This window comes from Melozone crissalis, unplaced genomic scaffold (assembly GCF_028551555.1).
Source record: "Melozone crissalis strain CALT ecotype California unplaced genomic scaffold, PUWL_Pcris_2 ptg000007l_1, whole genome shotgun sequence".
NCBI lineage: Eukaryota > Metazoa > Chordata > Aves > Passeriformes > Passerellidae > Melozone > Melozone crissalis.
Window position 1 is genome coordinate 1,361,577 of NW_026535785.1, and position 27,052 is coordinate 1,388,628.

General features: G+C 61.1%; 2 protein-coding genes across 3 annotated transcripts in view; both read right to left on the reverse strand.

Annotated features, from left to right (window-relative positions):
• Positions 1 to 502: 502 nt before the first annotated feature.
• On the reverse strand, positions 503 to 6,070 carry CDH15 (cadherin 15). The gene is made up of 14 exons (XM_054269423.1): positions 6,020 to 6,070; positions 4,320 to 4,463; positions 4,045 to 4,200; positions 3,824 to 3,968; positions 3,393 to 3,553; positions 3,011 to 3,139; positions 2,715 to 2,900; positions 2,394 to 2,647; positions 2,181 to 2,323; positions 1,878 to 2,114; positions 1,568 to 1,807; positions 1,009 to 1,145; positions 774 to 929; positions 503 to 700 (listed from the first exon to the last, which is right to left on the reverse strand). Exons 1-14 carry the CDS (start codon positions 6,068 to 6,070, stop codon positions 503 to 505), a joined length of 2,337 nt encoding a protein of 778 aa, XP_054125398.1.
• Positions 6,071 to 10,360: 4,290 nt separating this feature from the next.
• The window catches only part of ACSF3 (acyl-CoA synthetase family member 3), a 53,202-nt gene continuing 36,510 nt past the window's right edge, over positions 10,361 to 27,052 (reverse strand). For both annotated transcript variants that reach the window (XM_054269429.1, XM_054269430.1), the window contains exons 8-10: positions 12,265 to 12,399; positions 12,042 to 12,153; positions 10,361 to 10,562 (exon numbers count right to left, since the gene is read on the reverse strand). In XM_054269429.1, coding sequence (XP_054125404.1) covers positions 10,445 to 10,562; positions 12,042 to 12,153; positions 12,265 to 12,399 — 365 coding nt within the window. In that variant the 3' untranslated portion in view covers positions 10,361 to 10,444. The remainder of the gene's footprint in view (positions 10,563 to 12,041; positions 12,154 to 12,264; positions 12,400 to 27,052) is intronic.

The window sequence follows — 27,052 nt, forward strand, 5'->3', positions numbered from 1 at the left end:
GTGCGGGGGCCTGGGGCGGGTGTGGAGCCCCCCGTGGGTGTCCCCGGAGCGGCGGGGATGGAGCCCCCCGTGGGTGCCCCCGGAGCGGCGGTGCCGGGGGCCCTGGGGCGGGGATGGAGCCCCCCGGGGGTGCTGCCGGTTCCCAATAAAAGTGCCTTGTTTCTACTGGAGTGGGGGGGTCACGCAGCCCCGCCACCAACCCCCGCTCTTTATTATGGGGTGCCCAGGGGTCTCCTCGCCCCCTCCCCAGCTGTGTGGGGCTCACACGGGCGTTCCCCCCCCCAGGTTTGCTGAGCTGGGCTCTGCGGGGTGTGTGGGTGTGCACCCCCTGCGCGGAGCCTCTCGTTGCACACGCGTGTGCAAATCGGCTCCTGCTGGGCATCCTGTGCGGGTCCATTGGTGAAGCCGCCGCAGCTCTGGGCATCCCTGTGTGTGTGAGAGCTGCCCGCTGCCCCGTCCCTGCCCCAGCCCCTCCTGGGCGTCCCCTCCTGCCCCCTCCCCGCTAGTGCCCGTACAGGTCGGCCAGGCGGCGGAAGCGGGGCCCCCACTCGCTCAGGTAATCGTAGTCCTGGTCCTCGTCCGTCAGGCTGGACACGATGGAGCTCAGCGGGCTGGCCACCGAGCCCGAGCCCTCGTAGTCGTAGATGAGGGCGGTGTCATAGGGGGGCACGCTGGGGTCGCTGTCAGCCGCCTCCAGCCCCTGCGGGGACGGGGGGTCACCGCCAGCCCCCCGGTGATTGGGGCCTGCCGGGGGCTGCCGGGCCCGCACCCACCTCATTGATGAACTCCTCGATGTCCGAGGGGCTGCTGGGCAGCTTGCGGGGGGCCATGGGGGTCCCCGAGCTGAGCGGGGCGTCCCTGCGCAGGGGGGGCCTGGCCCGGGGCGAGAACAGCTCGGGGTGCCGGAGCTGGTTGATGTCGTAGGCGTCCTGCGGGGCCGGGAGGGGTTTAGGGGTGCGGGGCTGAGCTGCGCACCCCCGGCACCCCCCTGCCACGGTTCCTGCTCACCTGGTCCTCCTCGCCCCCGCCCTGCTCGTCGTAGTTGAGGATGTTGTCGCGCATGTCGTCCCGAGAGCGCTGCAGGAGCCCCTTGCGCAGGGCCCGGCGGCGGCCGCGCACCCGCGCAGCGCCCAGAGCCGCCAGCACTGCGGGGACACCACGGGGACATCGCGGGGACATCATGGGGACACCACGGGGACACGGGACACGCGTGTGAGCGTGGGGAGGCACGGCGGGCGCGGGGTGATGGCCGGGGTGGGATGCAGTCGGGCTGGGAGGAGGGATAGGGGTGGGATTGGGATAGGGGTGGGATTGGGATTGGGGTGGGATTGGGGTGGGATGGGCAATGAGGGAGATGACGGGGTGGGGATTGCGGTCAGGAGGGGTTGCTGGGCGGGGGGAGGCGTTGGGGGTCATGGGTGGGGTTGGGTGGGAGGCCAGCCCCAGGATGGGGCGCTGGGTGGGGGTCAGGGTGACAGAACGGGCTGGTGGGGCTCGGAGGGGTGGCCCGGACCAGCACGGGGCTGGGGTGGAGGGATGGGGGAAGGACGGTGGGGGCCTCACTCACCGAGGAGGAGGACGATGCTGCCCGCGATGATCATGAGCGCCCCGAGGGTGATGCCGGCCCCGGCGCGGGCCGCGGCCAGAGCCCCGTCCAGGCAGGCGCCGTCGCGGCCGCAGTGGCACACGGAGACGTTCAGCAGCTGCTGCTGCTCCCGCGGAGGCGTCCCCGAGTCCCGGAGCAGCAGCGGCAGCGAGTAGGGCCCCTCGGGCAGCTCGGCCAGCACGGCCAGCACGGCGTGGGTCACTGCGGGGCGGGCAGGGGTCAGCGGGACCCTCCGTGCAGCGTCCCCCCCTGCCCTGAGGCTGCCCCTCACCATTGAAGCGGGCGAGGCTCCAGTTGCGGGCGAGCTGCGGGTGCTGGGGGCTCAGCTGGAAGTGGAAGGGGGCTCCGTGCGGGGGGCGGTCGTCGTCGGTGGCCCCCAGGAGCAGCGTCCCCCCGCGGCCCGGCCGCCCGCAGAGCACCCCGGCCGGCGGCTGCAGCTGCGGAGCGTGGTCGTTCACCTCCAGGATCTCGATGGACAGGGTGCCGGTGGCCGAGAGCGGGGGCTCGGCTGGGGACAGAGCAGGGGCTCAGTGGGGGCAGCGGGGGCGCGGGGGGCGCCGCGGGGCTCACTCACCATCGTCGCGGGCGAGCACCAGCGCGATGTACCAGCCGCCCTGCAGGAAGGCGGACGGGTGCAGCAGCTCCCGCTTGGTGCGCACGGTGCCGCTCTGAGGGTCCATCTGCAGCCAGTCCGCGGGGTCGTAGAGCAGCGCGTAGCTGTGGGCGAGGGGCGGTGAGACATCGCCCCCAGCCCGCCCCGGGGCCGCGGGAGGGGAGCGGCACTCACGAGAGGCTCTGCAGCTGCTGAGTGTCGGGGTCGCTGGCGGTGTAGGTGGTGATGGCCGTGCCCGGGGGGGTCCCTTCCAGGACGCTGACCCGCCGCGGGTTCTCGCGGAACGCGGGCGCCTCGTTCACGTCCCGCACCCGCACCCGCACCGTGGCCAGCGCCCGGGGGCTGCCGGGGGCCGAGGGCTCCAGCGGCCGCTCGTTCTGCACCGACACCGTCAGCTCGAAGCGGTCCCGCACCTCGTGGTCCAGCGGCTGCGGGAGGGGCCGGGGGTCAGCGGAGCCCTGAGAGCCCCGGGGACCCCCGGCTGCCCCTGCCCACCTTGAGCACGGAGAGCACGCCGTCGTTGGTGTGCGGGTCGGTCCGGATGGCGAAGGCGCCCTCGGGGTCGCCCTCCAGGATGGTGAATTTGGCCAACCAGCTGGGCGAGCCCGCCAGGTCCTTGTCGTGCACAAAAACCTTGCCCACGTCCACGCCGGCCTCCTGCTCCTCCACCTCCATGGAGAACTGGGGCAGAGCAGAGTGAGGCTGCATTCTGCCCCTTTGGGGTGCTCAGACCCCGGGGGAGGGGACAGCTCCCGCCCCACCGAGCCCGGCTCGTCCCCACATCCTGCTACCTCCTCCTTGGTGAACTCGGGAGCGTTGTCGTTGATGTCCTCCAGGTAGATGACGGCCATGGCCGTGGTGGTCAGCCCGTCCCCGGACATGTCGGCCGCCTGCACCGTCAGGTTGTACACCCCCATGGTCTGTGGGGAACGGGGGGCCAGAGCTGAGCCCCCAGCCCCAGGGAGCACAGAGATCCCCAGGGAGCACAGAGATCCCCCCAGGGGCACAGAGATCCCCAGGGAGCACAGAGATGGCACAGGGATCCCCCAGCTCTGCCCACCCACCCTGTCCCCACACTCATGGATGGAGCTGTGGTTTCCCCATGTGGGGTGCCCATGGGTGCCCCAAGTGCCGGTGCCCCCCAGCCCCATCCCGGTGCCCCCACCCCGGTACCTCCCGGTCGAGGCCGGGCCGTGCCGTGCAGATCTCCCCCGTGCTGGCATTGATGCTGAACATTCCCGCAGCGCCCTGCTCCAGGATGGAATAGCGCAGGGCCGCGTTGTCCGTGTCGGGGTCGTCGGCGTCGGTGGCATCCACCGTCATCACGCAGGTCCCTGTGGGCCCAGAGCACCCGGTGAGTGCTGGCTCGGGACTGGCTCAGTGCCCCCATCCCATCCCATCGCCATCCCATCCCATCCCATCCCCATCCCATCCCATCCCATCCCATCCCCATCCCATCCCATCCATCCCATCCCATCCCCATCCCATCCCATCCCATCCCCATCCCATCCATCCCATCCCATCCCATCCCACCCCATCCCATCCCATCCCATCCCATCCCATCCCCATCCCATCCATCCCATCCCATCCCAGCCCGGCCCCACCTGGCTCGGCGCCCTCCACCACCCTCCCGGTGAACACGTCCTGCCGGAACAGTGGCCGGTTGTCGTTCTGGTCCACCACGATGATCTCCAGGTCCGTGGGCTCCTCCAGGGTGACCCCGCCCAGGTCCAGGGCGAAGGCTCGGAGCTGTGGGTGCAGAGTGGGGGTCAGGATCTGCCTGGGCACCCAGGGAGGGGCTGGGGGCACCCAGGACCGTCCTTACCCGGTAGCGGTCGTGCTCCTCCCGGTCCAGCATGGCGTTGAGGAAAACCTTCCCGCTGAACTTGTCGATGGAGAAGATGCCCAGGGGCTCCTCATCCACCCCCGGCCCTTTGATGCTGTAGATCACCCCTCCAGGCTGCTGCTTGTCTGACTTGATCTGCCCCAGGAAAATCAGGGCTGGGGGTCCCAAGCTGGGGTCTGTGCCCTTCTAGGGGTGCCCCTGTGCAATCTGGGGTGCCACTCTGTGAGCTGGGAGGCTGGGGGGCTCTCACCTACCTGCACCAGGAGGTGGGGGATGCGCTTGTGGTTCTCCGAGACGCTGATGGGGGGGATCACCCAGGCCCTCTTCACCCGCCGAGGGGCCTCGTGCTGCCCCCAGGCCTGGGGGGCTGCAGCTCCTGCCTGGGCTGGGCTGGCACCCTGGGGGGACACGGTGCTGCCAGAGACCCCCAAAGCTCCGGGCTGGGGTGGGATGCCAGGGCGGTGGGCAGGGAGCTGCCCCTGGGCTGGGTGTGCACAGTGGGGTACACGGTGCTGGGTGCCCCTGGTGGGGCTGGGTTGGGGCTGGGGTGACACAGAGGCCACCCAGCTTGCCCAGGAGCTCTGTGCCAGTGTCCCCTGGCACCCCGGTGTGGTGGTGATGGGTGTCCTGCTGGGCTCACCAGGAAGGGGTGCCCCACAAGTGACCCTGGTGGTGCCCTGGGCATGGGCTGTGCCCCACAGGACCCCTGGGGAAGGGGGGGTACCTCGGGCAGGCAGCACCCACCATGGCCTGTCCCCCATGTCACTGTCACCACACAGATGTGGCAGAGAGGGCTGGGGCCTCAGGGGTCAGTTTGGGCTGTCAGTGTGACCCTGGGGGACAGGGCTGGGGTGCTGGGGGGAGGCAGAGGGAGTTGGGGGCCTGGGGTGGAGCTGGGGGCTGTGAGGGGAGATTGGGGATGGAAACAAGGGGAACAGGAGTTCTGGTGGGCTGCAGAGGGGTCACGGAGCTGTGGGGGCAAGGATGGGTTATGGGGCTGCGTGGGACCGAGGTCAGGGATTTGGGGTGATTGTGGGGGGACTGTGGGAGCTGGGGGTGGGGAGGGGACAGAGAGCTGCACATGCAGCCACCGACCCCCAGCTCCGTGCCAGCCTCATCCTGGGCCCGGGCACAGGCACTGTCCCCTCCCCTCCCAGGGAGCACATCTGGGCAGTGCCAGCCTTGCACCCACATCTGTGCCCAGCTGTGCCTGCACCGCTGGCTGCCAGGGGGTCCCTGGGAGGGGGATGTGGGGAGGGGGGCTCTGTCCCAGCCCCACAGGGTGGGCAGCACAAGGGGCTGCTGCTGAGGCTTGGGGGCTGCGCTGTGGCCTCCAGGGCTTTCTCTGCTCCTTCCTCCAGCAGGAGAAACCCCCTGCCTGTCCTTGGGGGCCGCTGGAGCTGGGGGCATGGGGATGTGGGGGAGGGATGCTGGGGACCCCATTCCTGTGGGGCTGATCCCCTTTCCTTCCCCTGCCCTGAAGCAGCCGAGCGCAGGCTCCAGGCCAGAACCCCACCGGCCCCTGTGGCTCAGGCCTGGGACCAGGATGAGGGGCTCTGGGGGGCCCTGAGCGGACAGGGGGGTGCAGGGAGCCCTGGGACAGCAGCTGGGGAGGGAAAAGAGGAGCAGGGCGTCTTTAAGCCGCTAACCCTCCCCCCGAGCCCATCTCAGCCCATCCCGGTCCAGGCGCGGGCAAAGTGCCGGAGCCGCAGGCCCCCCCCTGCCGCCGCCATCTGTGGGGTGGGAAGCGCCTCAAGAGGGGCTCGGAGCCCCCATCGCCCCCAGCCCCATCCCCGCTGCCCCCACGGAGGAGTTCCCACGAGCTCTGGGGTCCGGCCGACCCCCGGCCCCGTGTGCAGGCTCCCCCTCCCAGGCAGCCCTCCTGGGGCCGGGGTCCCCATCCCGCCCGGTGTCCCCCGGTCCCCCCGCGGTCCCGGTGTCCCCCAGGCCTTACCCGAGCGCAGAGCGGGGCGAGCAGGCAGGCGAGGAGGAGCGGGGGGCCCATGTTGGAGCGGGGCACAGCCCGGCCGCCGGCCCCGAGCTGAAATAGCGGCGGGCCTGGCTGAGTGACAGCACAAGTGCTGCGGGCACCGCACCCCCCGCGGGCAGCTGGGCCCGCCGCCCCCGGCCCCGGCCCGGCCCTGCCCGGCCCGCGGGGCCCGACGGGGGCGGTGCGGGGGCCGAGGGGGTGCGGGGGCTCGGGGGGGTCCCGCTGGCCGGGCCGGGGACGCGGGGCCGGGCCGGGGGAGCAGAGCCCGGGCAGGGCGGGGGGAACGCGGCAGCTGCGCCGGGCGCGGGCCGGGGATGCCGCGACGGGGCGGGCGGGAGGGGGAGAGCGGGCCCGCTGCCCCCCGGCTGCTCCGGCGCCGGGACAGGGACCGGGACAAGGACCGGGACAAGGACCGGGACAGGGACCGGGACAGGGACCGGGATAGGGACCGGGACAGGCTCCGACACCGGCAGTGGGACAGGGGCCTGGACCTGGACCTGGACCTGGACCTGGACCTGGACAGGAGAGGGACCGGGACCGCTTCTTCCCGCCCCGCTCCGCCGCGCCTCCCGTCGGGGCGAGCCCGCCCGTCCATCCCCGGCCGTTCCCGATGCCGGTGCCGTCTGTGTTGGCGTCGGGGCCCGTCCCAGTGCGGAGTCGGGAGAGGGACGGGCAGCGTCCCGCCTGTCCCGGGCCCTGCGGGTCCCCACCGGGCGGGGGCTGCTCCGGGAGTCCCCGGGCCCCCGAGCAAGACTCTCGGGCCCCGCTGTCTGTCCCGGCGCTGTCCCCGACCCCCCGGTCCCGGCGCTTTCTCCGTCCCCCACGGCAGTCCCAGTGCTGCCCTCTACTCCCGCGGCCGGTCCCGGTGTTTGCCCCGACCCCCGGTGCCGGTCCCGGTGCTTCCCCCGACGCCCGGTGTCTGTCCCGGTGCCGCCGCCGTGCCGTGGCACCAGGTGGCAGCATCGCCCCGGCCACCGGCCCCGGTCCCGGCCGCCCTCGCAGCCCGCGCTGCCGCACCGGGAGCATCCCCATCCCCGGGGGACCCCAGTGCAGCCGGGTTGGAGACCCACGAATCCCCGGGCAGGGCGGAGGGGGCGAGGAGTTCCTGCCCTCCCGGGAAACCGAGTCCTGGGCTTGGCAAGGAAGTGAAAATGTGTCGGTGGCACTGGTGGCACCACCTGGACCCCGCTCGGCACTGTGGGGCCCCTGCCCAGCGTTGTCCCTTCCTTGGGGATAAATGTCCTGGGTGGCCTCGGTGCGGGTGCCCAGCACGGGGATGGGGAAAGGGACACAGGAGGAGGGCTGCGGGATGTGTCCCGTCCATAGCCAGGAGCTGAGCGGCGCTGGCAGGGCTGTCGCTGTCCCCAAAGACAGCGTGTCGGGTGCTGGCAGGGCTGTCGCTGTCCCCAAGGACGTGTCTGGAGCCGGTGAGTGTCGGGCACGGGTGACCCGCGGCGTGGCCGGGCCGTGGCGGGGGCAGCGGCGCTCACTTGCCCGTCTGTCTGTCCGATCCCATCCGTCCGCCCCGCCGCCCCGTCACCCCGCATCAGCGTCAGGGCGAGGAGCGGCGCTGGCCGGGGGTCCTGGGGCCGCCCCCAGCCCTGCCAGCCCTGCCAGCCGAGCAGATGTTCCGTGCCACCGGCACCGCGCGGGCAGGGCGGACGTGATGGCTCTGACAGGGCTCCAGCCCCGCTCCTGGGGACAGGGCTGGCCACGGCTGCGGCACGGGATCTGTGACAGCCCCTGCCCCTGCAAACCGCGGCTCCCGGCATTTGGGGTCCCACAGATGCTGGCCAGCCCAGGACTGGGACTTCCCGCGCTGCTCTGGGTGCTGGGTCACCCGATTTTGGAGGGCTCCCCCTCCCATGGCACCCCTGAGCTGCCTCGCAGTGCAAGTGTCACTCACGGGTGTTGGGACCAGGCGTACCCCAGTGTGTGTGCTGGGACAGTGACATCCCCAGTGTGGGGGGCAGCTGGACCTGCCGTGACCCCCGTGTGGCACAGTCGTGTCCCTCAGGTGTGGTGTGGTGCGCTGGGACCAGCTGTGACCCCAGCGCAGTGCCCAGGGGGCAGAGGGAGCAGCTGGGAGTGCAGAGGTGCCACACGCCAGCACAGCCCCATAAAGCACCGGAGCTTGGGTTTTATGTGGCAATAAAAGATAATGTCAGCTATAAAGTGCTAGAGCAGGTCCTGGCGTGCCGAGTCGGGGGGGCACAGGGGGGTGGGCAGCCCCCAGCTCCCTGGGGACCCCCCAGCAGGGCAATGCCTCCCCCCAGCAGGGCAATGCCTCCTCGGGGTGAGTGGGTCCCCAGCTGGGGACACCCCCAGCGCTGTCACGGGCTGAGGTTACGGTCAATGCATTAAAGCTGCTGCTTTGGGTGGTTGTTGTTGTTGTTTTAATGGTTTTATTGGGTGATGCTGGGCCGGGCCTGGCAGGCCCTAATGAAGGAGATTGATGGCTTAATCGCCTGCAGCCATTACGGGGTAATTGAATGGTTGTGTACATATGATCCCACCGTCAATGCCGTGTGGCTGGCAAGAGCAGTGCCTGGAGCTGGGGGGACACACCGAGCCCCCCTGCACCCTGAGGGATGCGGTGTGGGGGGAGCAGAGCCCACGGCCTCGGGATCCCATCCATGCCCACGGTCCTGGCTGTGCTGGTGTCCCTGGAGGTCCCCAGGTCCATCCAGTGGCACCAGGTCACCCCATCCAGCTCAGCTCTCACTCAGGCCACTGTGACCAGGTGTTTTAATGATGCTTTTAATTAACAGGCCCCAGCTACAGGGATGAAGAGCAGCGTGGGAGCGGAGCTGGGAGCAGGAGGGCCCAGCAGGGATGGCAGCCCCAAACCGGGCTCACCCCTGACCCCCTCCCTGTGGGAATCCCCGAGAAGCAAACCTGGCACAGCCCCAGGCCGGTCCCTGCCGAGGTGGGAGTCCAGCTCCTCATTCAGAGTGTGACAGCCAGGTGTTTTACAGTATTTGCTACCTGTGATCATCCATCACAGCAATCGATAGCGTTCCTGCAGAGCTTTATTAATGATCTTGTCACCGGCCTGGTGCGGGGTGCCCGGGGTTGTCGAGAATGATAGATCATTAAGAGCTTTTGCTGCTATTTATTCTCCAGTGACCTTGTCTCTCTCCATTGTTGCTTGCTTAAGAGTTATGAATGCGAGACATGATAATTTGATATTGATCTATTTGGTAAGTTAAAAAATTTACTGCATCGTTGATGTTTTAACAAAGGATGGGCTGGGGCCCTCCCGCTGCTGTGGGCTGCACACGTGTGTGTCCCTGTGCCTGCCACGTGGGACAGACACACACTGAGAGGCGCCTCAGGAGCTCTGGGTGTGCCTCGTGTCCCCATCTCGGGTCCTTTTGAGCCCGGAGTACGGAAATCCAGGAGATGCCACAGTGGGCAGGGTGTGGGGATGGACAGAGCGGGCCCATGGCCAGACCCCAGTGCAGTGGGCTGGAGAAATCCTGTTCCCATCCACACCCCCTTCCCCTTTTTCCCAGCCCCGCTCTCATCCCAGCCCCTCCCTGCCTGCTGTGCCCAGCACCGTGTGCCTGCCATGGTCCCCTCCATGGTCCCCTCACATCTCCTCGCAGACTTTTGGGGCTCTGGTGACCCTAACAAAGGAATCCCTGTAATTACTCGTGCTCCTTGTTCCTCCTGCCCTCCCTGGTGCTTCCAGAGCCCCACCAGCTGCTGGGAAAGCTGGGGCTGCCTGTCACCCCTCAGCACTGGACAGGACCAGAGCAGATGGACCCAGCTGGGGGCTGCTGTGCCCCACTGGCACCATCGACCCTCTGGGGCTGGCAGCTCATGTGTGGGGTCAAACAGGGCAAACTTCCCCGTTGAAATGTAGGATTCATCATGAAAGGTGGGATTCATCAATAGTGTACTGGGGTCATTTGGTGGTGGCGGATGAACTGGATAACACAGTCAGTATTTATGTGTGATTTTAGATTTATTCTTTATTTCTGCTGGGAAATCATTCCCTGTGAGGGTGGGCAGGCCCTGACACAGGTGCCCAGAGCAGCTGTGGCTGCCCCTGGATCCCTGGCAGTGCCCAAGGTTGGACAGGGCTTGGAGCACCTGGGACAGTGGGAGATGTCCCTGCCATGGCAGGGGTGGCACTGGATGCATTTTAAGGTCCCTTCCAACCCAAACCATTCTGTGATTCCTGCAAAGGGTTCCCCACAAGGAAACCCCAACCCTGCAGCTCTGGCTCAGCTCAGCCAAGAGGGACAAACCCTATTTTTATTGGACATTCATCAAGGGCTAGGCTGCAGTCAGTGAGCCCAGAGCTGCCAGGGAGGATCCCCTGGCTCCTCCTCTGGGGCAGAATGCCCTGGATCAGGGCCAAGCCCTCCCAGGTGGGCCCTAGGCTGGGTAGAAGCGTTTCAGCAGCTCCTTCTTGTTGACTTTGCCCATCTGGTTGCGCGGGATCTCCTCCACCACGATCAGCTCCGTCGGGATGGCGTAGGGAGCCATGGTGTCCCTGGAACACCAACCTGGGCTGTCACAGCTGGGCAGGGCCAGCTGAGCCTTCCCGGGAGCCCAACCAGCTCCACCTGGGACCCCCACCCACACCCCGGGAGCCCATTTAAGCTCAGCCCTCCCAGAGATGTGGCAGGGTGTGTGTTCCCAGTTTGTCTCTGCAGGCCCTGCAGCTGGGATCAGTGATGTCCCCAGGACAAGGACAGTGCTGTGAGGAGTGCAGGGCCCCACGAGCTCCTGGTGCCAGCCCCGAGGTGCCGCAGGTGAGTACTCCTGGGGGATGGATGGGTGACAGAGCAGCGATCTCAGCCCCATCCCGGGCGCAGGGGGGGCTCTGCTGCCTTCTGCTGCCCGTGTGTCACCAAGCCCGGGCCGTGCCCAGCACCTCGCACCGGCTCCAGGGTGAGATGCCAGGGCTGCCGAGCCCCCGGAGCCCCGGGCGGCCTCCTGCCACCGCCACCAGCGCCCGGCCATATGGAGCCGCCAGCTCGGGATGGCGCCTGTCGCCGCGGAGCACCGGGCACGGCGAGAGCCGCAACATGAATCACTCTGAGGAGGGACATGTGTCTCCTGCCAGCAGTGCGAGAACGGGGCCCGGCCAGCCTAAGTGACATCAAAAATAAAGGGGAGAGACAGGGCGAGAGGGAGAGGCGGGCGGGGAGCGCAGCCGGACCCTGCGGGGGATTCGCGTTCAAGGGCACCGGAGCGGCGTCCCTGTCACAGAGCTGGGGACAGCCACATCCCCGTCCCGGGGCTGGGGACAGCCACATCCCCGTCCCGGGGCTGGGGACAGCCGTGTCCCTGTCACAGAGCTGGGGACAGCCACATCCCCGTCCCGGGGCTGGGGACAGCCACATCCCCATCACAGGGCTGGGGACAGCCACGGGAGGAGACGTGCAGGGAACACTCTGGGAGGTGGCCCTGGGCAAAGCCCCCTGCCCGACACCCCCAGAACAGCCTGGGGGATCTCCAAGGCTGCAGGTGGGGCATGGAGGGCTCTCCTGGCTGGGTCACCAATGTCCCCAGCATGGGATATGGGGATGAGCAGCTCATCTCTCCTGTGAGGAAAAGCTGAGAGAGATGGGCTTGTTCAGGTGGGAAAAGAGGAGACTTTTTATGAGAACTTATTTATAGGGTCTTGTCTGGAGTGCTTGGACAAGGGGGAATGGCTTCAAACTGCCAAAGAGAAGGGATGGATGGGAATTTGGGAAGAAATTCTTCCCAGTGAGGGTGAAAAGGCTCTGGCACAGGTGCCCAGAGAAGCTCTGGCTGCCCCTGGATCCCTTGGAAGTGTCCAAAGTCAGGGTGGATGGGGCTTGGAGCACCCTGGGCTAGTGAAGGTGTCCCTGCCCATGGAAGGGGTGACACTGGGTGAGCCTTAAGATCCCTTCCCACCTAAACCATTCCATGACTCTGTGATCCTGTCCATGAGGACACTGCTGGCTTTGAGCCTGCTCCCTGTCCCCTCCTGGGGTTTTACCTGGCCCAGTCCTTGAGGTCCTTCACGGAGAGCATCTGGCCCTGGCGCAGCTTCACCACGGCGCTGACCCGCTGTCCCCACACCACGTCCGGGGGCCCGATCACCGCCACGTCTGCAGGGACAGCAGGGACCCTCAGGGACCTGGGCAGCTGCTGGGCACAGCTGGGCACAGCAGGGCTCAGGTGTGAGGGGGAGGGAAACGCCACGGGATGTCAGCACACACCTGTGATGTGCGGGTGCGCCAGCAGCTGCCGCTCCACCTCCAGCGCGCTGACCTTGAACCCCCCGTTCTTGATGATGTCCACGGAGGTGCGGCCCTTGATCCAGTACACCCCATCCTTGTAGGCTGCTGTGTCTCCTGGAAAACACACAGCTCCATCACAGGCTGCTCCTTCACCCCCTCTGCCTCTCCTGGCACGTGGCCGTGGCACTCTGCTGGTGCTGCAAGGGGAATGGGCTCCCACTGCTGCAGGGGATGGATATTGGGAAGGAATTCCTGGCTATGAGGGAGGGGAGGCCCTGGCACAGGGTCCCCAGAGAAGCTGTGGCTGCCCCTGGATCCCTGGAAGTGTCCAAGGCCAGCCTAGATGGGGCTTGGAACAGCCTGGGATAGTGGAAGGTGGAATGAGATGAGCTTTAAGGTCCTTCCAAACGAAACCATTCTGTGATTCCACAAAAAAAGAAAAAAAAGGTGTGGGGGGGAATGACATTGGGAAAATGAGCCTGTCCTGAGCAAGATGTTTGGTCCAACCTGTCCTTCTCACAGGTGTGATCCCATAATCAGCCCAGCCCAGGTACCACAGAAGTGCCGGCATGATGCAGTTTTCACAGCCCATTTCCAGCTCACCTCTGGCACTGTGGTGCAGCAAAGGCCCGGGGATTTAAACTGTCAGGGCAAGGAAACATCAGAATCGGTGCTGAATATCCAGGCTGCTCCCCAGAAGAGCTGTGTCCCTGCTCAGCTGGCACCTGCCAAAATCCTGAGCAGCTCAGCCCAGCCAGGGAATGATTGATGGTTCCTGTATTTGCTGCCCCTTGGCGCTCTGTGGCTGCTGAAGGCTGTCTGGAATGTTCTGGAGTTGGGGAGAGTTTGAAACTGGGGCTCTCGGGGTGTTTGGCTGCTTGGGGTGGGAGGAAGCCGTGGCTGCTGTGATGAACTGCTTCTGCACCCTGATCCTAGGGTGTGTGACTGACACACGGTGGGACAGGGGACAGTAATTAACTGGTGGCACTGGAGAGGCAGGAGCTGCTTATTCACACAGAGAAGATGGGGAGAGGAGAGGGAATTCAGCCCTGCCCCAGTGGCACACAGCTCCCATGTCACTCTTTGGGGTGTCAGCACAGGAAACCAGCCACATTTGCCTTCCCTGTGCCCTGATGGGGTGAGTGATCCCTGACAGCTCTGCTCCCCACACAGATCCCCGCATTGCACTGGCAGCACAGCCCAGGCAGGGCATCTGTCACATTATTATTGTGACTGCTGGGAGCTCCTGGGACCAGCTCTGCAATTCCCCCCATCTCCTCCTTTCCATCTCCTCTCCAGCAGCAGGCCCTGGCTGTCAGTGCCCACGCTGACAGCCTCGAGTGCCCTGGGGATGCCATCCACCGAGGACAGCCCTGTCACCCTCTGCCCTGCACCATCTGCTTCCAGCCCAGCACATCAGGCAGCACTCCCTGCCTCCCCAGCCAGTGGGGAATTCCAGATCAGTGAAAAGGAGATGCTGAATTTGCTCAGTGACTGTCCCCAGCAGTGCTGAGTGTCACCTCCAACGTGGGGCTGCCCTGAGAGCCCCAGCAAGGACTGTGCCTGTCCTTCTGGGGGTCACAGGTGAGTCCCTGCCCCATGAGCCCCCAACCCTGGATGGAGCTGCTGCTGCTGTGTCCCTTCCATCCCAGCTGCTCCATCCAGCAGGATGCAGCTCAGAACCACAACCAGCACTCCCTGCCCTGGGCCAGCTGCAGCAGAAAGGGAATTTTGGCAGATGAGAGGAGGGTCTGTGACGCCCCCTCTCCTGCCCTGCCTGCCTGGGGCACTGCACCCAGCTCCTGTCAGCACACAGAGCCGTGGCAGCAGCACCTCGTGGCACGTGGGGCCGTGGGATTGCTGCTCCCTGACAGCAGCCGTCACCGCTACCTTTGGATTTGTTTCAAGATGCTCAGTGGGCATCTGTTCTGTGAAATGTTAAAGGCTCTGCTGAGCTGCATACTGAGCAGGCTCTGTGCTGGTGGGGGCTGCCCTTTGCTGGAGTTACAGGCAGTTACAGATATATTTATCCAGTTAAAAACATAGAATTAGGGGAAGGTTTGGGCTGGAAGGACTTTGAAACTCATCTTGTTCCACCCCTGCCATGGCAGGGACACCTTCCACTATCCCAGGGTGCTTCAAGCCCTGTCCAGCCTGGCCTTGGGCACTGCCAGGGATCTGGGGCAGCCACAGCCGCTCTGGATAACCTGCTTCAGCCCTCACCACCCTCCCAGGGAGATGCAGAAGGAGACACAGGCAATGGAGACCAACATTTCCCAACTCAAACTGCAGAGATTTCTGCCATGAGGTTCCTCAAGTTGCAAAATCCTCACTGCAAACACAGAAGGGCCCTTGGGACTCTGCTGCAGTTTGAGCACCTCTTTCAGTGAGTGCTGAGACCTCGTGGGCACCCAGAGGCTGCTGGAGCTGCTCCCCAGGGTGTGGAGAACAACAAGAGCCCCTCTGCTCCTCGAGCTGAGCTGCAGGATCAAACCCTCACCTGTGTCAACACCCTCACCCCGTACAGGGTGGTTTGTTCCTGGCAAACACAGTTCCCACATCAAAGCCACAACCAGCTATTGACCTGGGGAACACTTGGGCTCAGGAAAGGAAACGCTGAGTGGCTTTGGGGAGCTCCAAGACAGCTGAAGTATGCACAAAAAAGGACTTTTTAGGTAAATCAGGTGACTTCAGCCTGCCCTGGACAGAGGTGAGGAATGTTCTGGGATGTGCTGGACAAAGAGGGACAGTGCTGGCTTTGCACTGGGGCTCTGTGAGGCCAGGATTCCAACCCTGCACAGGGGTGATGAGAGGTGAGCCCACCCCAGGCTCACCATCGTGCTTGGGGCACAGACGTCCCCCGGGAGCCCGTGCCTGTTTGCCAACAGGTGTCACCAGCTTGGTGGCAGTGACAGCACAGACGTGCGAGCCGGGAGCGGCAGGCGGGGCCGGCCCGGGGCAGGCGGTGCCACCGCGATTTACAAACTGTCACAGAGCTGTCGCCGAGCTGCCACCAGGCTCCCCCGGCTCCTGGGAGCTGCCTCCCCGCCCCACGGGACCCCTGCACCTCCTCCTCGGTGCTCAGAGCTCCACAGGGACCTGGCAGGCGCTTCCAGGTGATTTCAGGTGTGGTGCCAGCTCTGGGACAGGGAAAAGGTCTGTTAGGGCAGAGGAGCTGGTGCTGCCCTTTGAGTGAGGTGCACAGAAGAGAATCCACTTGGAAAGGGAAGATCAGTGAAATCCTTTTGTCCTGCCACAGCGGATCTGAGAGCAGGGATGTTTCTGACTTGGCTGTGTCCTGGGTGCTCTCCCACCCAAGGATGGGCACTGCCAGCTTGGAACCAAAGCCCACAGCCCAGCGCCACCAGCAGAGCCTACCCCATGAGCATCATTCCCAGAGATGTGGCTCTTTGCAGCTCTGATGTCCTCCCATGCCTGTCCCAGCTCCAGCAGACCAAGTGCTGCACGGCAGAAAACACCAAGAAACAGCAAATGTCCCTTAGAAAGGCAAATGATCTTTCTGATTATTTCAGCCTCCTGCTCTGAGCAGTTCATGCTCCAGCCCGGAGCTCCAGGGGATGCTGGGGGGCTCCTCCCTGCCAGCAGAGGATGTGCTTGGAGCACTTTCAAATATTAATTAGACCTTTTTGCTGTTAATGAATCACTCCTGATTTTTGCAAACTCTTGGCTCCGTGCAGAGCCCAGCCCAGCGCTCCTCAGAGTGGGGACAGGGAGCAGGAATGTCTCACAGCCACTCCTCCAGGTGACACAGAGAGCTCCTCTGGGGACAGCCACCATGTGCCACCCACGGGCAGCCAGCAGAGCTCCTTCAGACCACACGGTGCACCTTGGGAGCCTTTATGTTGGTTTTTTGTTTGTTTTGTTTTGTTGTTTTTTTTTTCCCAAATTCTAGGAGGAATTCCCTGCTGTCAGCTGCTCTCCTGCCATGAGGATTCCTCATTTCCAGAGGGAAGAGCTGAGCACACCCTCCTGCATTCCTCTGGAACTGCTGCTCTCACCCAGTGAGTCTATGTGGTGGGGACACCAGCAAGCTCTCAGCTGGAAACCCCCAGGAATCTTGCAGGAAGGCAGTGGGGATAATCAATCTTTGCCCTTCTCTGGTGCCTTTCAGCAGAAGATCCCCAAGCACACTGGTCCAGAGGCTGATCAGGCACAAAGGGAACAGCTGGGGATGAGGAGGAGCCCCTGTGGGATGAGGAGTGGCCTCACACCCCAGGAGCAGTGGGCAGGAGGCTCTGGATCTTTGCTCTACCCTGGCATTAACTCCTACCTGCCTCCCACCTCCCTGGAACCACTGCTGGTGCTGCTGCTCCGTCAGGCTGGGGCAGAGCTCAGCCTCTGGCACATACACCTCACTCATTAGGGTTAGGATTTATTCTCCAGGCAGGTGATGAAGAGCCTGAGCCCTGATCCTGATCCACACCTCTGGGAGAGCAGAGCCAAGATCTGGGAGCTCAAACCTCCTTTGCCAGGAGAGGATTTTGCAGCAGCAAGTCTCCAACCCCAGCACCCACAGCTGGATGGGGACCAGCCAAGGCTTGTGATGGTCCCCCTGACCCCCTCAGAGGATGCTGGCAGGAAGATCCTCCTCCATCCTCCTCCATCCTCCTCCACCCTCCTCCATCCTCCTCCATCCTCCTCCACCCTCCTCCATCCTCCTCCATCCTCCTCCATCCTCCTCCTTTGAGCACAGTTTTCCTGCCTGCAGATCAGACCATGGGAATGCTCCTTCCCAGGCATTGGGATCCCCCTGCAGCCACAAGCTCCACGTGCCTGTCACATTTCTCAAGTGCTTTCAAGTTTCCGTGCTCTTTCCAGGGCAGTTGAGTGTCTCACCACCCTCCTAAAGCCCTGGGAAGGATTTTTTTGCAGGTGGCACAGACACAGTGGGGCTGGGCAGCTGCTGAGTGTGGCACTGCAGTGACATTGCTGTGCTCACTCTGCCTCTCTTCCCATCCCTCTGGGCACAAGCTCCCAAGCCCAGTGCTAAAAGAAATGGTTTGTTCCCATTCCCAGAGGCTCCTGTGCCGGAGAACAGCCACGTGGGGTGGATAAATGATTATAAGGCAGGTGCTAAAGGCTTTTCATAGGAATTAGATAATCCATCCCCTCTGTGGGATGGGTGGCCGAGCGCTGCCTCTGTCACAGGCATCCACCTTTCCCTGCCCCCACACCAGGAAAACTGCATGCACAGATCCCCCATCTGCTCCCATCCATCACACCCTTCACTCCAGTTTATTAGCTGGAATAAATCATAAATATTTCATTATATATCAGCGGCGCTGGGCTCGGGGAAGGTGCAATCCATCACCCTGCTCCCCCGACCTGCGCCGTGCAAGCAGCTTTCCAGTCTATTAAACAAGATTGATACACTGTGCCAGCCTGGTGGGGCATTTATCCATGCAGCCCTGGCACAGGGAGGGCACAGGATGCATGGGCAGCACAAACCCTGCAGAGCAAGAGGCAGAGTCCTCCTCCAAGCGTGCCGTGGGAATGCTGCTGGCATGAGGAGAACCATGGAATTATTTAGCTTAAAAAGGCCCTTGGAAAAGGAAATTCCACCCATTCCCCAGCACTAACCCGTGTCCCCAAGGGCCACATCCTCATGGTTTTAAATCCCTGCAGGGATGGAGGCTCCACTGCTGCCCTGGGACAGCCCTTCCCATGAGGAAAGCTCCCCTGATTTCCAAGGCTGTTAGATACCAGGGAAGGCTGCTCACTCTTGTTCCCTAGGAGAAGAGATGGCAGAAGACACCATGGCAAAGCAGGGCCCAGCTGAATCAACACCCTGCCTCCAACAGGGACCTTCCAGCCTGTCCCAGCTCAGGAATTCCCCCTCATCCTCCAGGTGGGACCTCTCTCCGAGCCACCTCTCCCTGCAGGACCAGCAGCACCCTCACTGTGGGTCACTCCCTGCTGGAATGCTGGCCTTGGGTGAGTTCCCAGCACCTGAGAGATGCAGCTCAGTGATCCAGAGCCTTGCTGGCACTGCTGGCATTGCTGGGAGCCATCCCTGCTCCTGCAGGGGTTGAGGCTCAGCAGCACTGATGAATGTGCACAGATCTCCTTAATGAAATGCTGAATGATAGGCTGAATAACTGAGCACCTTCAGCTTGATTTATTGCGTGGAAGTGAGGAATGCCTGTCCCTGCTGTCAGCCATCTTGGCTGCCAACAGAGGTCACGAGCACTAATTGTAGCTAATTAACATTAATTAGACTGGGGAAAGACTGGGTCTGCTCTCCCCAGTGATCCCCATCCACCCCAGCCCTCCAGCACTCCCATTCCCTGGGAGCAGGCTGCACTCCCAGCAGCTCCTGCTAATCCCAACCCACTGAAATCATCATCTCCTGCCTTTCCCCACCTTTGCCACCCTGCTCAGAGCAGGAGGGGGAGACCTGCCCGGCCCCAGAGTGCAGCTCCCTGCTCCCTTTGGAGTGTGTCCCAACCTGGAGTGACTCCTGGGGGACACCTGAGTCCACCCACCCTCAGCAGCTCACCTGGAGCAGCAGTGCCCTCCTTGGGCTCACAGGAGATCCTGTCCAAGGGCACTGGGGCTGCTCTGGGCTCCCTCTGTATTTGGACAGCCCACGATCATTAATAAAGCATCAAAGGCTCCTGAGGGGGAGAGTCTGAAACTTCCTCAAAAAACCACATGTATATTAATTGCACAGCAATTATTCCCGAGGAAACCCTCTCCCCAGCAGCTCCCTGGTGCAGGACAAAGCCTTTCCCGGTGTCCCTGCCCTGCCCAGCAGAGCCAGGGCACGGGGAAGGGCTGGCACTGCCTCTGGGCCCAGCTGCTCTCCTGGCACGGGCAGCCCTGGCTGGCGGCACAGCCCCAAACTGCTGCCAGCAGCCTGCAGCAGGGCCCAGGGCCAGGCAGGGGAGAGGCTCAGCAGCTGCAGATCTGTCCCCGGGCCGGGCACAGGCAGGGGAGCTCAGCCTGGAGCTGCTGCTCTCCAGGCAGCCCCAGCTGCACTCACAGAGCCAGCGTGAGGAGATGCTGGAGCCAGGGGGCTGCCCCAGGGCTGGAGCCAGGCTGGGACACCTGGGGGGGCTCACCTGGAGAGGAGAAGCTCCAGGGACAAAGGGCTACAGGAGAGCTGGAGAGGTATTGGGGACAAGGGATGGAGGGACAGGACACAGGGAATGTCTTTAAACTGAAAGGGGGTAGTGTTAGATGGGATATCAGGGTGAAATCCTTCCCTGTGAGGGTGTGAGGCCCTGGAACAGGTGCCCAGAGCAGCTGTGGCTGCCCCTGGACCCCCGGAAATGTCCAAGGCCAGTCTGGACAGGGCTTGGAGCACCCTGGGACAGAGGGAGGTGTCCCTGCCTGAGGGAATGGGCACAATCCCAAAGCTGCCACAGCTCCAGGAGGGTTTGGACAACACTCTCAAGCACAGGCTGGGATTGCTGGGGGTCTGTGCAATGCCAGGATTTGTACTTTGATATCTTAATGCATCCCTTCCAGCTGAGGCTGTTCCATGACTGATCTGGGAAAGGCTTTGGGTCATCTTCGAGCTGCCTGCTCCCAGGAGAAAGGGGTTAAGCAATGCACTCCCCGCTCTCAAAACTTCTCCAGAGACTCCTGGAGCAGCCAGCATGAGGAGAAAATAAAACCAGAAATAAATAAAAAAAAACAGGGCCCAGGCTGGAATGAATTCCTGTCATGCTCTGTAGCAGGGAACTTTGTATTCCACAGGCAGCAGCTCTGAGCCTGCTGTCAGAGCCACGCTGGGAGAAAGGGCAAAACCCTGCTGAGATGAAAGAATGGGAAGCACTGGAACAGCCTCCCCTGGCATTTACACCTGGAAAAAAAATAAATCACTCAAGGGCATCTCACAAAGAGCTGTGCTAATAAGGCTCTCCCCCCCACGCTGTGTGGCTGCGTGGGACATGGAGCAGTGCCAGCAGAGCTGGCAGCAGCTCAGGGACCTGCAGGGCAGAGGAGCAGGTAAGGCAAGCCTGAGCCAAGCCTGAGCTGAGCTCTGCCCACCCTGATTCCAGCCAGGGGACAGAGGGGCTTGGGCACCTGCCCTGAGTGCAGCTTCCCCTTGTCTTGGCTGATCTGTCAGAGATTCCTTCCCCTCACACAGGTATTTTCCAAAGGCTCCCCACATTTACTGCACCCCTCAGCAGGGTGAGAAGTCAGGCTGATGCCCACTGACCCTCCTGGCTTGTCTGCACATCCCATTTCCTTCACCACCCACATTTCCCTCCACAACCCCGTCCTGGCTCCTGTGAGTGGGCTCATTCCACCACTTTCCTGCTTTCCATGCTCCCAAGAGGATTTTTCTCCTTGTCTGAGCACAAGGAAGAAGGCAGGGCAGTGTTTGGGCATCGCCCTCTGGTGTCAGTGTCCCACTGCACTGTGTCTGCACCCAGGATCCTCCTGGGGCAGGGAAAGCAGCATCCACTGCATCCCTTCTCCAATCCATCCCTTCTCCAATCCATCCCTTCTCCAAGCCATCCCTTCTCCAAGCCATCCCTTCTCCAATCCATCCCTTCTCCAATCCATCCCTTCTCCAAGCCATCCCTTCTCCAAGCCATCCTTTCTCCAATCCATCCCTTCTCCAATTCACCCCTTCTCCAACCCTTGCTCCAATCCATCCCTTCTCCAGCCCATCCCTCTCCCATCCCCTGCCAGCCAGACCTCCCAGCACACCCCCCTGAGCAGCAGCTTTGCCCACCAGGTACAAAGAGCCACGTTTGCCCCATTGTTCTTGCTGCAGATGGTCCCTGCTCCAGCCTTGGCCTGGGCTGGCACTGACCCCCTCCCACAGCCTGTGCCAGCCCAGTCCTGGGCACTCAGCCAGGACAGGACAGCACCAAATGGAAACTCAGCCTTGGCAAAGCCTGGCAGAGCCTCGGACGCTGCCCGCCCTGGCAGAGGTGCTGCTGCTCCCCATTTTTATCTCATTTCTTCAGCCCAGCATGGCCAGGAGCCTCTCCAAGGCCTCAGAGGGAAGGGCAGGAGCAGATGAACTCTCCCCAGGCTGCCTGTCCTGCTCCAATGGAAAGCAGTGATAAACCAGGCAGACCTGGAAGGTTTCTGCAAAGCAGGCAGCCAAGGCTTTGGAGGTTCAGCCCTCACCAGCAGGAACTCAGGGGTGGCTGATATGACACAAGGCTGAGCAGGGAGCCCCTGCTCCTCCAGCCCGAATTACTGCAGATGGGTTTGCCCAGAGGAGCAGCCAGAAAAGAAAATGGGTAAGTAAAAATGAAAAACACTTCTTCTTTTTTTCACATTAGCATTTAAATATTTATGGAAATCCCTGCAGACAAGGAGAAGAAAAGGAAAATTCAAAGAGTAATAAATAAGTCAATGCTCCAAGGTGTGGCTGCATGTGGCTGGTGGAGCTTTGGAGAGTGTGGTAACAAAAAATAATAATGGTAATAATAAAAACATTAGAGCAGATCCCCCTGCTCCCTGCAGCCCCCGAGGGACAATCAAACCTTAGCAAAAGGCAGAATCACCTCTTCTTTTCCATGCAGTGACCTGGGACCTTGGGCACTGCCAGGGACCCAGGGCAGCCCCAGCTTCTCTGGGCACCTGTGCCAGGGCCTGCCCACCCTCACAGGGAGGAATTCCTGCCTAAATCCCTGACATGGGATGGAACTGACCAAGATGGGATGGGAGGAATGATCCCCAGCAGCCAGGGGCTGGTCCCAGGCTCGCCCTCCAGGCTGTGGGAGCAGCACTGCTGCAGCAGAGCAGCCACAGAACAAAAGGGAAGGGCTGGATTTTGGAGCTGCAGGTGCCTGCTGTTCCCACTGCCTCTCAGCTGGGGAGCAATTGCTCCATGCCTCTGGAAAGGAGCCTCAGTGCAGCAGAGGTTCTCAAAGAAGGGAAGGGTTGGCATCCAAGATGTTTGATACGACGAGAGCAGAGCTTCAGAGAGTAAACAAATTCTGTGCCAAAAGCTGCTCTCATTTACAGCTACAAAAATCCCAAGTCACTCTGAGCTGCTGAAAACATCAGTTTCACCAGCAGCCAGGGAAACAGAATCACAGAATCAGGGAATCATGGAATGCTTTGGGTTGGAAGGGACCTTAAAGCTCATTTCATTCCACCCTACCCATGTCCTGGTGACCCCAAGGCCTCCAGTAGCCAGGCAAACCTGGAAATACTGGAATGGAAATACTGAATCCTCAAGGAGAAGGAATAAATACTCAAGCAGGAAGCAAAAAAGGGAATTCTCTCTCCAAAGTGCTCTGAGTGTGTGTAAGGAACCTCTGGGGGCGATAAAGGCTGATTTACCAGAAAATATTCCATCTTTATGTTTTTAATTTTAGAAACACTTCTTAAATTAGGGCTGGGTGGAAAGGAGAGCCTGGTCTGGCTTCTGCTCCTGCTCCTTCCTACAGCAGCGTGTTTGGGGTCCCCCTGGCGTTTTTGGGGTGTCCTTCCATGGCATTTGTGGGAAGGAGGGTCCCAAAGGCAGCAGCTGAGTGCTGCCCTCCTGCCCCAGCCCAGAGCTGACCCCACCAGGAGCTGCTCCAGGCAGAGCCCCTGCTCCATCCACTGGGATCTCACATCATTCCAGCACACTGCAATTAGGGAATCATCTCTGTAAAAATAGAATTTGCATTAGCTGGATTTGTGAGTAGGAAAGCCACTGCAAACAAACAGAAAACCTGCAGATTAAGATGCTAATTAGATGCATTTCTATTTATAATCTGCCTTGATCAGCCTCAAGTATTTTCTCTTTCAGGTGTCTGTGCTCCACCCACGGATGTGAGCAATTCCCCTGGCAGGGAAACACCTGCTGCTCCCTGGGGACAGCCAAGCATGGGGAAAAGGCTGAGCCAGGGGGACAGGGCTGCATCCTGCTCCTGCTCCTCAGGGCACAGCCCCAGAGCGGGCAGGAGCTGTGGGTGCCCTGCCCTGGGCCTTCCCTACAAACAGCACATGGCTCTGTGCTGGGAACTGCAGGAGGCTTTGCCTTTCCCACCAGGAGGGGTGGGAATCACAGATTCATGGAATTAGCTGGGAAAGATCTTTAAGATCATCAAGTCCAACCATCAGCCCTGCACCACCACCATGGTCCCCCTGACCATGTCCCCAAGTGGCACATCTATGTTTTTCCAACACTTTCAGGGATGGGGACTCCACCACTGCCCTCTAATTTTCCCCATCTCCACCCTAAACCTTCTCCAAGGCCATTTTGTCTCATTCTGTCCCTTGTTTCCCCCCCTGGCTGTCCCCTCCTGTCAGGGAACTGTGCAGAGCCACAGGGTCCCCCCTGATCCCCCTTTTCTCCAGGCTGAGCCCCTTCCCAGCTCCCTCAGCCCCTCCTGCTGCTCCAGTCATGACTGGGAGGGTTGGATTTGATGGCATTGAAAGGTCCTCCCTCCCCCAGAGCATTCCATGATTGCGTGGAATCTGCAGGGGCCAGGCTGGGAATGGCAGGGATCTGCAGCTGGTGCCAGCTGAGTCTGAAAATGACACAGAGACAGCAGGAGGTGACTGGGACCAGTCACAGGCACTGGGATCATCCCCTGCACTGGGGCTCAGGGCTGCGTGTTCCATTCTTGGAGCCAGCTGGGAATTCAGGGCTGAGTGGGATGCTCCCAGCTCAGCCAGGGCTTGTCCTTGGTGCTTGGATTTGTAATCACAGTGGAAAAACAACAACTTTTTGTTGTAGGGTTTTGTTTGTTTTGTTTGGTTTTCCCTGGAGTTCCTCCTTCACTGCAGAACATCCAGAAGGAATAAAGAAACAGCAGGTCCACTCTGTTTTCCCTATAAAGCCTTACCAACAGGATATGAGAAGTTTTTTGGGCATAGGATTTATTACTGATGGGGTTCAGGGGCATTTGTGACCTGGGCAGATGGATCCAGCAAAAATTCACTGATAAACCAAGATGTAACAATGTGAAAAACAGCTCCAAGGTTGTGGGGGTTTTTGAAATGCAGCTCAAAGAAAGAAATTTAAAAGATATGAGTCATCATTCTGCAGTGTGCATCAAACAAGTTAAATAACTCTTACTTTCTTAACGACATATTAATCAAAGTGCATTGATTCTTGAATCAGATTCTACTCCCAACAAGCTCTCTATCTTCTCCATCCTGATGCATGCATTAAGAGAGTTTTATTCTGACAGATACAATATAGCAATCAATAAAATCTTATTATATGGAGCAGGGATACATGGATTTGTTGCAGGATTTATGCACTACTTTCAAACCCGGTGCTATTTCATGTCTCAGCCTTAACCTGTAATTGAAAATAAATCTCCCTGAATACACCAGATTCTAATTTTCTGGATCTGTGGGCAAATGTGAATGGAAGCTGCCCTTCCCTGGGGGAGCAGGCTGCTCTCAGGCCCTGTGCCTGCCCGGGCAGCACGAGCACAGCTGGATTGGCAGATTTGGGCACCATGGTGGGCACCCAGCACGCTCCCACACCCTCCTGGTGCTTCCAAAGCCACCTGGCAGTGGGGACAACACAGCCTGGCAGTGCCAGGGCATGGCCCAGGGGGGCATGGCAGGGCTGGGAGGGAGGGAGGGATGGATGGATGGATGGATTGATGGATGGATGGATGGATGGATGGACAGACGGACGGATGGATGGATGGATGGATGGATGGATGATGGATGGACGGATGGATGGATGATGGATGGATGGATGGATGATGGATGGATGGATGGATGATGGATGGACGGATGGATGGACGGATGGATGGATGGATGATGGATGGACGGATGGATGGACGGATGGATGGATGGATGGATGGATGGATGGACAGATGGATGATGGATGGATGGATGGATGGATGGATGGATGGATGGACGGACGGATGGATAATGGATGGATGGATGGATGAATAGAGGGATGGATAGAGGGATGTTGGATGGAGGATGATGGATGGATGGACATCAGGATGACCACGGAAGCTGCTGTTTCTCTGCTGCTTTCCTCCACTTCCCAAGGTTTGGGAACTGGATCATGATTCACAGGATTTTGCTCGCAGGATCATGGAATGGTTTGGGCTGGAAAGGACCTTAAAGACCACCCAGTGCCACCCCCTGCCATGGGCAGGAACACCTTTCACTGTCCCAGGTTGCTCCAAAACCTTGCCTTGGGCACTTCCAGGAAACCAGGAACAGCCACAGCTTCTCTGGGCACCCTGTGCCAGGGCCTCATCCTAAAAATCCTCTTCCTTCCCTCTCCTCCCCTTTCAGGAACAGGTGAGGGTCTGAGGCTGCCTCTCACCTGGCAGGGCCTGGCACAGCTGGGCAGGAGCTGGGCAGGCTCAGCAGGGACAGCAGCCAGATGCCCACAGGCGTTTTTCCTCTGGGCTCAGCTCGGCCTCAGAGGGCTCGGTGCCACTTGGATGGATGGCAGCAGGTGGAAACCCAGCAGTCTCCCTGGAAATGGCTGGAGGGGACTTTGATCTCAGCAGCTCTGTCAACAGCGTTAATACAATAAAAATAATCAAATTCACTGGGATGGAAATGAGAGATGGAGGGATCAGCAGCCAGCAGCACAAATCCCAGGGAATAAAGAGGATGGGAGCAACAGCACATCCCCTCTGCACCACCAGGAGTTCAGAGGCTTCTCAGAAGTGCCATGATCTCGAATTCATCAATCACTGGGCTTTTTCCTCCCCTTATTTTGGGCAGGGCTCGGAGCAACCTGGTCTAGTGGAAGGTGTCCTCGTTCATGGGACAGGATGAGCTTAAAGGTCTCTGCCCATCCAATCCTCTCCATAACTCTGTGAAAGCCCAGCCCTGAGGGCCCTGGCCACCACCTGCAGCCTGCAGGTCACTGCTGGGGACACCACCAGGGTCAGCAGTGAGCAGAAGGCTGGCACAGAGTCAGGAAAGCCGTGGCTGGGGCTTTGGGAGCACCTTGTGCTGCCATTCAGCCTCACCTGTAAAACACTCACCTGGATGACCTGGAAGTGGCAGACACAGGGAATTACAGCCTGGATTCACCTCTGCTGGATCCTGCCAGTATGGTTTTGCTCCAGGGTAACCAGTTTGTGCTTACTGGGAATAATTCACCCTCCAGATCCAATCCCAGTGACAGGACACAACCCCTTTCATTCCCTCAGGGGTTTTTTACCACCACAGGACATTTGCCACCTCTGAGTGGTCTCCAGAGGCTGCTGATGAGGCTGGGGCAGGCAGGGTGAGGATGGGGCCATGGGATTGCTCCTGGCACTGCTGGATAAATGAGGCTTGGGAAAAACCCAGTCCCACTGACCTGATATCCAGGAGAGGTGGAGCAGGAGAGGGAAGGAAGGGAAGGAAGGCAGAGTGGGGGTAGGGATGGGGAAGGGAGTTCAAACCTCCCACCCGAGGGAAGGGGGACATCAGGGAGGTCACCTGCCTGCTGGGGGGGCTGTCCAAGCCCCCCCTGACCCACCCTGAACCCCCCACTCCTGCCACTGCTCCCCTCCCTTGTTTCCAGCCCTGAGCTTTGCTCGGCTGGCGAAAGGGTTAAGTTTAATTTATACTGATTTCTATTTAATATCATTCTCTCCCCGTAGGAGCCGGCAGCTGTGAGCTGATTGTAGTCCCTCATTATGCAGTCTGTATCACTAATGGCCTGTGACAAAGGCATGCCATCTTCCCGGCCTTACCCCCGAGAGCCAATTAAACACACATACTCCCTTCCTGTTTGCGGCGCATTACAATGAAATTAAACTGAATTTCAAAATCATTTTCTCCTAAAGACATCTCTTTGCAATAATTAATGCACGCTATTCCTTTGCAGCTGAAATATTCATCAGGA